General features: G+C 33.8%; 5 protein-coding genes across 5 annotated transcripts; all 5 read left to right on the top strand.

Annotated features, from left to right (window-relative positions):
• Positions 1-3148: 3148 nt before the first annotated feature.
• WHI3 (mRNA-binding protein WHI3) lies at positions 3149-4951 on the top strand (the record flags this gene model as incomplete). Its single annotated transcript, XM_001642815.1, has 1 exon — positions 3149-4951. The coding sequence occupies one exon, from the start codon at positions 3149-3151 to the stop codon at positions 4949-4951; it is 1803 nt and encodes a 600-aa protein (XP_001642865.1).
• Positions 4952-6206: 1255 nt separating this feature from the next.
• Positions 6207-8060, top strand: GCR2 (Gcr2p; the record flags this gene model as incomplete). Its single annotated transcript, XM_001642816.1, has 1 exon — positions 6207-8060. One exon carries the CDS (start codon positions 6207-6209, stop codon positions 8058-8060), a length of 1854 nt encoding a protein of 617 aa, XP_001642866.1.
• Positions 8061-8431: 371 nt separating this feature from the next.
• NNR1 (NADHX epimerase) lies at positions 8432-9154 on the top strand (the record flags this gene model as incomplete). Its single annotated transcript, XM_001642817.1, has 1 exon — positions 8432-9154. One exon carries the CDS (start codon positions 8432-8434, stop codon positions 9152-9154), a length of 723 nt encoding a protein of 240 aa, XP_001642867.1.
• Positions 9155-9585: 431 nt separating this feature from the next.
• Positions 9586-12114, top strand: PSY2 (Psy2p; the record flags this gene model as incomplete). The annotated part of the gene is made up of 1 exon (XM_001642818.1): positions 9586-12114. The coding sequence occupies one exon, from the start codon at positions 9586-9588 to the stop codon at positions 12112-12114; it is 2529 nt and encodes an 842-aa protein (XP_001642868.1).
• A 718-nt stretch (positions 12115-12832) lies between these two features.
• Positions 12833-13864, top strand: SPS18 (Sps18p; the record flags this gene model as incomplete). Its single annotated transcript, XM_001642819.1, has 1 exon — positions 12833-13864. One exon carries the CDS (start codon positions 12833-12835, stop codon positions 13862-13864), a length of 1032 nt encoding a protein of 343 aa, XP_001642869.1.
• Positions 13865-14237: the final 373 nt, after the last annotated feature.

A 14237-nucleotide genomic window follows, 5' to 3' on the forward strand; every position in this document is an offset into this window, starting at 1 on the left:
TCCAAACAAGATCCAGGCCACCCAGTTTTGTTTTTCCTTCCCACGAAAGCCGAAATATAATGCTTGTTAGTGAAAGCTGTTAAAGAAATTGAAAAGGTTAGGTGATTCTAACTACTGTTAAGGGTTCTCCCCCTAAACAAAACCAAAAATTTATTGTTGGCAATGAACCCGGCAAATTAAGTTAAGTAAGAATCCAGTAATGCATCCAAGAACTAACCATATCGCACTGGGATATCACAAAATCAGACATGCAGTGGACAAGGATATTGTTGATTTGGAAATATGTTAATACAAAAGACCAACAGGCTGATATCCTAACTAAAATTTTAGCTAAATCCCAATTTGAAACCTTAAGAGATGAATTAGTCTCAAATTTAACTACTTAATAAATTAACATACAGAATTAATTTATTATGGAAAGCTTGCATCTAAAGCTTCCGGGGGGCTGTTGGATTCTGGGAATCAGTAGATGACAATCTTAAGTTATCCAGATCTAACCCTATGTCTGAAAGATATACTTTGCTGACAGGAACACATTCAGGGTAACTGTTAGTTTTCAAAAGGTATATAAGCAGACCAGATTTCAAGTTTCTAGAAAATATTTTCTCTTTTCTAATGTTCACTTTATGAACTAAATTATATTTTATATTTTGTATACTATATTTAGAATTTATAAAAAACCAAGAGCTTGAATAAACAACTAACGTATAATTGTACTTATACCTTAGATCTCAGTTAATATATCCACTATCACTCCAGTACAACCATGTCCCACCCTGATCAACAGTCCAATAACACTCACCTATTCCAATCTCAAGAAATAGGTGCCGTCCTGGTTTCGAACCTGCGCAAACACGTTGGATAGTAATGGAACTACAGGGACTGTAGTTCCAGCTTCATCTAACACAGTACTGTCAGAAAAAAAAAATAAAGACGCTAGTGACACGATGGTGGAAAATGCTACTCAAACTGTACCTCCATTGCAACCCTATATTGAAAGATTGTTTGGCATCAATCACGCTTGCACCTACAGAACTGCTATTATAATCCCAACCGACACCGACACCAACGCTGCTGACAACGAGACATCACCTCTGGAGACTCACGACAATAACAAGGAAAAAATCATTGAATCTTTTATTTCTTACTCTTCAAGTGAATTCGGTTACAAAATTCAATACGACTGGTTTGAAGATAACTCTGCTAATGCTAAGGAAACCCCAAGATCACTATTCACCGATGTTGTGCATGAACAAAAACTATTGAATGCATTAGAAGAATTGAAATTATGCTCAGAAGAAATGGAAAATGAGGGTAATGATTCAGAACGTGGAGACAACTTTGGTTGGTCCTTGATACCTACCTGCTGTTCACACTTCCAATATACAAAAAACAATGAGATCTACTAAACTTCAAAGCATATTCACTCAAGGGCAACAACAACTACATTCATCTATTACTTCTCTTTTCTCCCTGACAAGTAACTTAGCCAAATCTCGTTAACTATATTCAATTACACTTTCTACTCACTACAAAGTATAGCTCGCGAATGATACTCCTATAACTAAAACTATATCCCACATTCTTTGTCAACATATCAGTACCAACTAACGATATGATTTTCCCACACAAAATATCAAAAGTTACCTCTACCTGCTTTAAGACTACAAAATAAAAGTGATTTGTTGGTTGGTTTGTTCACTAAAAAATCTCCTACAAAATACATATGTACTTGCCTGAACTAATAAGCTACAACATAGAATGTTTCCCAACAAACTAAACTAAACCAAAAAACCAAACCAAGGTCAATACAATAATACCCACTCCATTTCATGGCAGGTCATTCATAGAGATATATACCTTCATCTTCAAACTGGCAAGAAACACCAACAGAACCAAAAAGATCAAGACCCAAAAATTACAAAAATATAAAATTTAAGAAAATTATTAAATAGCAAAAATAAAAACAAAAGCAAGAACAAGAACCAGAACAAGAACATGAATTTTTGAACTGGAAAAGCACACAAAAATAGTAAAAAGCCTAAAAAGAAAGAAATGTGTTTAAAACGATTTTTATTCACGATACGTAGCTAAATTAACACATTCCAATCAAACGACTTTAAAAGGTTCTTTTTTACCTATTTTGCTATTTTTACGTCCAAACCAACAAGTAGGAGAAAACTGTCTGCGACAAATAAGAACCCACACAACGTAACGTTAAAAGAAAAAAATAGCGTCGTCGACAAGCAACTTTTCGAGGGAGTTAGATTAACACATTGCCGGAGAAGAATACAAGAAGAAAGCTGGACTTGAGAATAAAATAGAGTAAATTTATTAGAGGATTATAATAAAAAAAAAAATAAAAGTAAGCTGCATTAAAATTTTTTAATAATAATTTTATTTTTTTTAAAAGAAAAAAAAAATTGTTTGTTTGTTTGTTTGTTTGTCTGTTTGTTAAATAAGAAAGACCAAGAAACTAACTACAACGACAATACTCGCCAGGAAACTACTTTCTTCGGGTCAGCTTTCAAATTATACTACTTTATTGTTTTTTTTTTAGCTAATTCCCTCCATTATTCAATTCAAGTCTGATTTTCAGGGAAAATTTCATTAAAAAAAAAACATAGAAGGCAAAAAAATAAATAATACTTCGAACGTTTTTGAACACTTAACACATTAAAAATATACTAAATTAACAATAAAGTGAAAGTTAAGAGATATAGATACAATCAGAGACTCAACAATATAAGATATTTTGCATTGCAAATTTTGTTTATTTGCACTATTTCAGTTTTAACGGCAAAGGTAAAAGCATTTTAGTTGTTTACTCATTAGATTAAATATATATAATAATTTTTTATTTTTGTTTGTCCCAAGGATAGAAAAAGAGTTATAAGAAAAACATACCTCAAGGGTGGAAGTAAAGTACTTATATCGTTTACCATTCCATTCCATTCATCTTCATTGTTTGAAAAAAGTATTTGCATATCAATTAGAAATTGTACTTTTTATCAACAACATTTTTTTTCTCATTGTTTATTTAAGTTTGGAGAATTAAAAAAAAAAATATAATAATAATATTTGCATTTTCTGTAGGTCATAACATTTAAATTTTAATAATTCTTTAAGTCATAGTTCACTAGTATTCATGATGGCTTCAGCAGGTAACATAGCTAGTCTGAGTATAGACCCAGTTAATAACGATCTCCATATGAATGATTCGTCGAATATCATTTCAGATGATAAAAATTCACCCTTACCTTTATCATCAATGCTTCACAGCTTGTCTATGGGTAGTGAAGGTCATTCTGTTTTACCAAATGATCTAGCTAATTCCTCACCAGGACCTTACTTGCTAAAGTTGAAAAATTTACCAAATGAAATTACGTCAAGAGAAGCTCATGCCATCTTCGCTTTGGTAAATGGCTTCATCAATGTTGAATTACATGATGAACCTGAAAATAATGGTAATAATGTAAAAATAATAATTGCAAAGTTTGGTTCTCTTTCGTTGATCTCTCAATGTGCTGCTATCCTGGATTCTAAAAGCGATATTTTTGGTCCAGAACTACCAATTAAACTATCTGTTGAAATTATTGATGAATCCAATAATCAGCATATTCCAGTTCCATCAATGGTTTCGGATCAGAGTTTCCAATTACCAACAGGCTCCATCCCATCATTAGTTGCTACTCCTCCAATATCGAGAAAGATATCAGCAAGTATTCCTCAAAAATCAAGATTTTCTTTCCATGATGCATTTGGTACTGAAAGCAATCCTCATCAACAAAATATCGCTTCTCAAAATCAATCATCTCATGATCTAAGTATGGGTTCTGGATTACCATCGGTAGCACCAAATGATGTCGGAAAGTCGTTCTTATTAATGGGAAATGATGAAATCAATAACAGTATTTGGGGTTCCAATGGGATTCCATCGTTGATGAACGGGTTCTCTAGTATCCCTCAATCATCTGCAACAAATTTGGACTGGGCAGCTCACTCAGAAAGAAAACAAAGTGCTCCACTATACATGCCCCATGCTGTTAACTCTGGTATGGTACCATCTCAATCGATGGATTCGATTCCTCAAATGCAATCTGTCAATAGATCAGTTCCAACCAGTTCTTCTGCAGTGATAACGCCAAACCAAATTGCATCTTATGGGCTTATACCACAAGTCCAGGGTAGCAATCGATCACTATCAAATAATATGCAATCAAGTAATGATATTCCAATAGCTCCTGTTCAAAGTCGTTCAAGTTTCTCTCAAGTTCAATCAGCTCCTCAACCTCAATTTCCTCCAGAGGTTTCAAACAATATTATTCCTCCAACAACACCACAAAAGAATGTGCCTTTGAGATCAACACCTACTAAGGGGCTAAACAGCATGGCTAAAGTACCGTCTTCATCTTCTTCTTCAAGCAATGTCGTAGGTTCCTCTGGGATTTCACAAGCAGACTTATCCTTGTTAGCTAGAGTTCCTCCTCCTGCAAATCCAGCTGATCAGAATCCACCATGTAATACTTTATATGTTGGCAACTTGCCTCCAGATGCCACTGAACAAGAATTAAGACAGTTGTTTTCAAGTCAACAAGGTTTCAGAAGGTTGTCATTTAGAAACAAGAATAGTAATGGTAATGGGCACGGACCAATGTGTTTTGTTGAGTTTGAAGACGCAAGTTTTGCTACAGTTGCCTTGGCTGAGCTATATGGTAGCCAATTACCAAGAAGCACAGTAAGTAATAAAGGTGGTATCAGATTGAGTTTTTCTAAGAATCCATTAGGTGTTAGAGGTCCAAACAGTAGAAGAGGAGGTAGTAACAGCAACGCTGGTGGTTCAGGAAACGGTTCATCCAGCAACCCATCTAACAACCCTAATTCAAATAACAATAGTAATAACAACAACAGTAACAGCTACAGTTATTCTATTGGATACTCTAAAAATTGATATGCTAATTGCGTTATTTTCCAAATATTAGTATTTCTCCATTTGTTGTCGTTTTTCTCGATTGTTTTTTTAGTCTGTTTTAAAACTACCAAGGAATTATACCACAAAAGTCAAGACACCAAGTTAGTTTGTCCCTTTATATCAGGGTCATATGTGCCGTAATGGCCAATGTAACCATCGATCGTCATATCTTTTTACTGTATTTTATGTTTATTTTTACTCTCTCAGCCCTTCCCAAAATCCTAACCTATTTGTCATCATCGTCATTATAATAATTTATTAATCCTAATATTAATCATTCCTACCCAGCATTTATTTTATTTTCTGTACTTAATTATTTTACTTTCTGTTTCTGTTTGTTATCGACATCAACATCACTTAGCTCATAATATTTCATTTTTGTTTTCTCAAGGAAACAAAAATAAAAATATACCAAGCTCACGAACACACACACATACACACCCTCCCCCGTTCCTCCCATCCAGTTAACAACAGCATCTTGTTGTTAAACTGTTCACTCTACTGGCTTCGTTATATATATGTGTGTCTATGTATCATACATCGTTTATATATCTGACTCTGCAATAAACATCTCATTATTTTTATTGTTTAAAATTCACAATTACCCACCATAAACCAACCCATGAACTCCATTCCAACTATCAATTTGCATCCATACTCAGCCGTTCACATTGGATCTGCTACTGATCACTTACCTGGAATGACCTTTGCTTTGAGATAATTGGCTATGATCACTATTAAATAATTTTTGTCGATATCCACACCTTTACACCGCAGCATTAATTCATATTTTTCCAGTATAGACAGCTATTTTTTTCCGTCGAATTTTAAGCTGAGAGAAGGAATCAATGATCATTAAAAATTCGAAACCATTAACAATTAAAAATGATATTAATTTCATGAATAGTCTTTGTAGTGCTAGAGATATGGTAATTCGGTTGGTCTGAGATTGGTATTTTAGATTTGTCATTGTTCTTAAGCTATTTTAAGATTTTATCTAGTTTTTGGAAGGTTCTAATAGAGGTAAGAACTGAAAATTTTGACTTTGATTTCGATTTCGATTGCTTCGAAGTTTCCTTTCTGTTCAGTGGTCTGATTTATTGGTATACTGTTTTTGCAATTGGATTTAGTGCAAGGCTGATTGGTTACTTGGAGAATTAGTTTTTTTTTTGGCAAAATACAACATCGTGTAACTTGTTTATCAATTTTTGTTACTGTATAAATTGTGTCTGTTATGGATGATATAGATTTCACTTCTTTAACTGAACAGATCACGTCCACCACGGGTATAGTGCATCATCAAACGAAGCTAGATGTATTTATAATAAGATCATACAAGTTGGTATCACCTTCTTCAGTTATTCATAGTAATACGCTGCAGAGCGTGATTAGTTCGCCTCAGACTTCAAATACTACCCCAGTATCTACTTCAACATCTACTAGTTTAGCTAGTGGTACTGCTTCAAATTCATTACAACCAAGTGAAATGAACCAGAGCAACAGTGGCAACACTCCTATGACAAATCCGCATATACAAAATGGTCAAATATTCGGTAAGATTTCTAAGCTTTATAACGCTATCATGTCGATTGGATCAATAGATGATAGATCTACTTCACCAAAATCGCCAATGGAACTGTATCAAAGATTTAAGCAGATTATAAAAGAATTGGAATTGAGCTACGAGGTTAGTCCGTATACCCAATATTTTACAAGGTTGGATGATGGTATTTGGCAAATAAAAGAAGATTCAGAGTTGATCAATGATCAGCTCTGGCAATCTGTTTCCGTCGCTATATTCTCAGTATATGATCCTAGAACAGGTCAATTAATAAATCAAGGTCGTGGGAAAAAAAATTCAGTAAATAATACAAGAGACCTTCAAATGGGAAATGAAACTAAACCAATGGATTTGAATGCAAATAATGGTAACTCGGGTAATATTCAAAATAATAACAATAACATGGGAAATGATAAAATTAATGATAGTAACAATGATAATATAAGCAATACATCTAACAACGGTGGGAATAGCATTAATATTGGTGGTACTAATACAAATAATGACCTAGGTAATAATAACAATAATGTTAATAATAATAGTAGTAACAGTGGTAGCAATGTCAACCATAATAACAGTAACAATAATAACAATACCACTAACAACGGCAATAACAGTAATAATAATAGTAATAATGCCAATAACGATAATAATGGAGATGGAAGTCCAAGTAATAACACAGTTAACAACACCAATAGTACTTTTACGAATAACGGATTGAACCCAACTATCAGTAGCATGTTAATGGATGCTTCATTGCCCCAACAGCTACAAAAAAGGTTACAATCTATCTCACAAGAAGTTAATTCACGTTCATTAAATGGTTATTACACACAACCAACTTCACCGGGATATTCTGGGTTCTCCTTCAATCAAACAGAGACTGATCCAAATGCACAAATTAATTACAACGATCCAGGTACAAATAATCTAAGTATATGGAAAAGAAAGTCTCTAAGTTCATTAGATGTTGATACTCTTGATGATGTAGCGGTTGAAGAATTATTGCAATTAACTAATACAAATAAAAAGCAAAGAATTAATCAGTTAGATTCTAATTCAGGAATTAACAATAACGATATGAATTCTACAAATTCAGGTGGTGTTGATGAAGTAAGTTTCCCCGATAATTCTGCTACGAATACGGTAACAAACCCTGTAAATACTCAAAATAATCTCCCTCCAGTAAAGCAAACAAAAACAAAGACAAGGACAAGAAATGCAAGAAGTAATACCACAGGTACCCGTAGAGGTAAGAATAATAAAGCTACCATAGCGGATACTAAACCTAATGAAAGTATGCTTGAAATGAGTATTATGAATGATGCAAATGCAATGATGAATTCTGAAATAATAACAAAGCAACTAAAAGGAACTTATGACGCTTTAATTCTCGAGAAAGATCAAAGAATTATTCAACTAGAGAGAGAATTGGAATTACAAAGACAAGAAACTCAGTGGCTTAGAAAAATGTTAATCGAAGATATGGGATGCATAAGAAGTTTATTGACAGATTTAAGAAGGTAAATTAAAACACTATAATAGGGGGATAAGTCGCATATCAGTTTTAAACAATTTAAGATTAATAAATTGTTATTTATGTATAATATATAAATCAATCTTGTAACAAATATATCATTATCATCATTAGTAACAATTTCAATATGTATTATTATAATTTGGTATAATATAATCATCAATCACATGATGGTTCTGATAGCAACAACAACTTTCTATTAAAAATTGGCATATTTGGCAACCTTAGGGGGGTTGTTTGCTATAGGTTGTGATTTGAACTTTGACTTCACATGTATATAAGTGTTTCTTGATCACTATTGATATATTTTAGTGGTGTTCCTCATTAGTCCTAAGAAGGCCAATTGAAAAGTGTTCCAATTATGTTTAAAGCAGTAACCTCCAAACTCGCAGCTGAAATAGACCAAGAATTGATGGGACCCAAGGTTGGGTTCACATTGCAGCAATTGATGGAACTTGCTGGATTCAGTGTGGCACAAGCAGTCACCAGAGAGTTCCCATTACAGAATAATAATGAAGATAAGCATGTCCTTATCGTTGCAGGTCCTGGTAATAACGGTGGTGATGGTTTAGTATGTGCAAGACATTTAAAACTGTTCGGTTACAATCCAGTTGTCTTCTATCCCAAGAGGAGTAAGAGAACTGAATTCTATGGTCAATTAGTGAATCAACTTGACTTCTTTGGTGTGCCAATTCTATCAGAAGAACAAGATTGGACTGTATATCTGAACAAATCCAAGACGGTATGCATTGTAGATGCGATTTTTGGATTCAGTTTTAAGCCTCCAATGAGAGAACCATTTTCGAGTATCTTGGATCAACTTTCAGAAGTTGATAAAGATATTCCAATAGTCTCTGTAGATGTCCCATCAGGATGGGATGTGGACAATGGTCCAATCACTTCACCTCATATCAACCCAACTGTCTTGGTATCTCTAACAGTCCCAAAACCATGTAGCAATCATATAGACAAGTCCAAGACAGCACATTACGTAGGTGGAAGATTCATCCCTAAAGAATTCGCCAATAAGTATGGTTTCGAACCTTTTAACTATGTATCCACAGATCAAATTTTAAAGCTTTAAAGAATACCAAACTGCTAACTAACTCTACACCGACTAAATACTATTACATATATATATAATCAATACCCTCCCCCCTTGTCTCCAACCTCAATCTTATCCTATCCTATCCTATCCTATCCTATCCTAACCTTCCCATCTCATCTCATCTCTTATATACACCATTTTTTTTCAGTATGGCTTCTTGATCGATATCTCATCGATGGGTCTGTAACACGACATTTTTCAATAAAAAATCACCAAATTGAAAAAATACACGTTTGGAAACAATGGAACTCTGCTGTTGTAAATGGGTTAAAGAAGGTTGTTTGAGTTGATCAAGGTTGATATCTTTGGATCTATTCATTGTTTTTTGTTTTGTTCTGTTTTTTTGGTGAAACTTTTGAGCTATTGACTGTTGAACTAGGGATTGAACAACAGGTTATTTGAGAGAGATGACTATAGCAAGAGATGAGACCTGTGTTGCAGTTGAAAGTGGATCTAGTATTGGGATGGTAGTTTCTGGTGGTGATTTTGGTTCGGTTGAAGAGAGTGTTATGTGTGATACTGATCCCAAGAGAGTTAAGGTTTATATTTTGGAGAATAACGAGTGGAAGGATACTGGTACTGGGTTTTGTATTGGGAAATTTGTCGAAGAGAAATTAGTTTCAGAAGATGGTAATGAGGAAACAATGACCCATAGTGCTTATATGATGGTTACTAATGAGGATGTTCCTGGTTCCTTGTTGTTAAAGTCTAAGCTTGAGGGCAATATCGAATATCAGCGTCAGGAAGAGACGTTGATTGTCTGGAAAGATCTTTCAGGATGTGATATTGCTTTGAGTTTTGAAGAGAGTATTGGTTGTGATAGCCTTTGTGAGTTTATTGTTCAGGTTCAGAAGAGTGTGGAATCTAATATTTCATTGGTCGCTGTGAAGACTAGTGTTAATGGGATGAGTTCAATTCATGAAATGATCACAGGTCCAGTACCGCTCCCATCCAATGAGGCTTATCAAGATGAAGCTATGCTTTATGAGTCATTGAGGATTTTGAATGAAAATACTGCTTTCGAATTCTTGAAAAACCAGACAATCGAATTTGTTTTACAATCTCATTATATTGAAACTTTGATTAATCACTTTCATGAGGCTGAAAGAGAAAGGCTACCGAAAAATTTGTTTCTACTGAGTAACATTTTGAAGACTTTAATTCTTTATAATCAAAGAGATATTTTGGAGCAATTAGTAGAGGATAGATATGTTGAAGGTGTTGTCGGAATATTGGAATATGATACCGAATTCCCTACTTCAAAGGCAAATCATAGAAAATATTTAGAAGCAAGTGGACCAACTTTCAAAGAGGTCATCCCTTGGGAGAATGAAGAATTGAAAATTGTAATTAAAAAATGTTTCAGATTATATTTTTTGAAAGATGTAGTACTGGTCCGTTTTCTGGATGATCATAACTTAGATTTGATTTTAGATGTCATCTTGGATTTGGAAACCTGTATTATTGATTTCCTTCAAGAGGATAGTTTTATCAGCAAATTGGTAGAATTATACACAACAGAATCTATCAAGAATAATAATACAAAAGCTGATCAGGAAAAAAGAAAAGATGGTATTAAATTATTGCATCAAAGTGTTCAAATGTCAAAAAATTTAGATGATATTGATAAATCTAACTTCTTCAGATCACTCGTTAGACGAGGTCTATTTCAAATATTTGATTATGCATTTAATGTAGAAACGGACAACAGCATTAGAATTCTGTCCACGGATACCATAATTACAATTATCGAACATGATATTTTATTAATACAATCTGTTAAATACAAAAATCAGAATTCTTCTTCTGGAATATATTTGAATGATAACAACGATAGGAATAATAATATGTCATTGTTGATTATCTTAGCCAAAATTCTTCTTACAGATAAAAGTCCTGGCCTAAGAGAGCAGGTCATTCAAGCGTTATACACACTTCTTCATCCTGAAGATTGTTTGGGAGGCGAAAACATTATGTTGACTGGTAGTTTTAATGAAGAAGGACATGGTATCAACGAAATGGCCATGGGAGGTGATTTCAATTGTAACATGGAAAATAAAGGTGATTTATTAGACCAAAGGTTCGAAGAGCGTGAAATGTACGGTGGAAAGACAGAATTTCAAGTAATTGAATATTTTGAAAGTTTCTATAGCAAAGCTGCACCGATGCTATTTAAACCATTGATTTTAAATGAATTCATGGGAAACTATTCAACTGGTGAACAAGATTTGCTTCTTATTCATTTAGTGAAACTACTCACCTTTATTAGTACAGAGCATGATCGTAGGATGTCAAGAGAATTTGTTCTAGAAAATTCCATTTTAGATTCGATAAGTCTGATGATGAAACCAACACATATGATTCAACTACGGGTTGCAGCACTAAAGTGTTTTAAAACTATCATATCGCTAGACGACACATTTTATCATAGGTATATGATTTCCAAAGAATTATATCGGCCAGTTATTGAATTGCTGATGGAGCAAATGGGCAATGACAATCTGGTGAATTCATGTTTGCAAGATTTCTTCCGAATAATATCTAAACAATGCTCAGCAGCAAAAGAGTCAGATGAAGACGAAACGCTAAGGTCGCAACCTACATATAAGAGGACTAATTTCATACTTCTCAATAAACATTTATTAGAGAAATATGGAGATACTCTACAGAAAGCACAAAATAGTATTAGATTCATTAAAGGAATGTTTGAAGTAAGAGACGATCTATTATCGGTGAGTAACGGGGATATGAGTTCAGAGATGAATAACAGTGACAATGATGTGACAATGAGTACTTCACAGGAGAACGAGTTAAGTAAACCTATGAAAAGGTTACATTCTCATATCGACGGATCACATGAGGAATACGAGAAAGCTACCGATATGATCACTATGAAACAAGCATCCACAACTCTAAGCAATACACCAAGCAATTAAACATATTTGCCTATTAAAAGTACATGATTAATTGATAGCTGTTGTTGTCCTGCTTTTCATAGAAATACATCCTCTCACCTTCCACCTTCCCATAACTTTGCATATTTTTTTTATTTATCCATAATCATACAAATATTCAGAAGAATTGATATAGTTTAAAGTCTTATATAATATTCTTTCTCAGTAAAGAAATGTACTATAATATATATATATATACCTAAGATTCCTTTAGACACCCAATATATAAACATTTTTATTTTCGTTTCTTAAACCAGTAGACTGTCTTGACTCCAGAATCTTTCCCAACCCCTCTACTCAGCCAATTTTAGCCCTGGAAAGACATAAATTACATATTCATAAACCTCTGGATTTCTTAATGACAGTTTCATCATTAAAGTTTCGATAAAATGGACAGATCGACAATAAGCTTTAGATATACCATTGTCATCTCTTCACTTCAAGCCATTTTCGTTTATTGTGCCTATTTTCTACGTGTACCGTAAGAGAGCCATTTGATAAAAATCGATTAGATCAAAAATTTGATCAAGAAGATTTAAACCATTATTTGTTCAATATTTGATGAAATAGTATCAATAAGAGAGTTGAATATTCTATTTGAAGGTTGGGGATTGATTTTGTTGAGTTTTTATTGGGGGAAATATTGTTTTTGGTTCCATTTGTTCGATATAGATAGGATTTTTTTGGTTTTTGGAATAAGATGTCTGAGTGGAAAGTAGACCCTGACAACCGTAGACGGTTATTGCAATTACAAAAAGTTGGCAGTAATAAGAGATGTGTTGATTGTGGAGCACCTAATCCTCAATGGGCATCTCCTAAGTTTGGTGTTTTCATTTGCCTGGAGTGTGCTGGTACGCATCGTAGCTTAGGTGTTCATATTTCGTTTGTTAGATCGATTACTATGGACCAATTCAAACCTGAAGAATTAATTAGGATGGAGAAAGGTGGTAATGAACCATTCAATGAATATATGACATCCCATGGTATTGATTTGAGCTTGCCTCACAAGATCAAGTATGATAATCCTATTGCGGAGGACTACAAGCAAAAGCTTACTTGTCTAGTGGAAGAAAAGGAATTTGTTGAGCCAGAACATCCAGATTTTGATCCATCAAAATTGTCAGCTACTGGTACTGATTCACTTTCAAATAGCGAACAAGTTCCTTTGGAAGGTCGTAGAGGTAACACTCCAAAACTTGCTGCCGATCAAAAGGAAAAGAATGAAGCTTATTTTAACGAGTTAGGTAAGAAGAATCAAGCTAAACCAGATCATTTGCCCCCATCTCAAGGTGGTAAATATCAAGGTTTCGGTAATACTCCTACAAGCACTAACAACGGTGCTGCTTCAAGTACTTTGAGTTTAGATAATTTCCAAAAAGATCCATTGGGCACTTTTTCAAAAGGCTGGGGTCTATTCTCAAGTGCAGTTTCTAAATCTTTTGATGAAGTTAATGAATCAGTCATCAAGCCAGGCTATGAGCATTGGCAATCAGGTGAATTATCTGATGATACCAAAAGAGCAGCAACTCAGTTCGGTCAAAAGTTTCAAGAAACAACAAATTATGGTTTTGAAGCTTTCTCTAATTTTACCAAGAGTTTACAAGAACAATATAACGGAGAACCACAAACTGGCGCTGGAGCTAACACTGGTTATACAAAGGTTAACCAAGAGAGAGGGCCATCTCCATCAATGGAAAAACCAAAAGCTGAAGATGAATGGGAACAATTCTAAAAAAAACATCATTAATTAAATTGCAAGATCATTGAGTGTAAGCCATCCTTCATCGAAAAGAACTTTGGTATTTTAATTCAACTTTATGTGTGTATAATTTCTTAGTAGGATAAAATAAATCATATAGAATTTTAAATTTGTAATCTATTATACTTTTACTTTTTTAATAATCTGTGTTAGCCAATGCAGTTGATAAGGGGGTTATTTGGTAATACTAATACTGTTGAGCTACTAATTTACAAGACATCAATGGTATACCTAATTAACATTATATGATTGAAATATTTTGATCTTCTTTATCTGCTCTGGTTGAGATAAAAGTAACGCGTAAATTAGCTTCCTCTCTCTTACGCGTCAGTTTCATCTAATATAA

The sequence above is a fragment of the Vanderwaltozyma polyspora genome, genomic scaffold (assembly GCF_000150035.1).
Source record: "Vanderwaltozyma polyspora DSM 70294 KpolScaffold400 genomic scaffold, whole genome shotgun sequence".
Taxonomy (NCBI): Eukaryota; Fungi; Ascomycota; class Saccharomycetes; order Saccharomycetales; family Saccharomycetaceae; genus Vanderwaltozyma; species Vanderwaltozyma polyspora.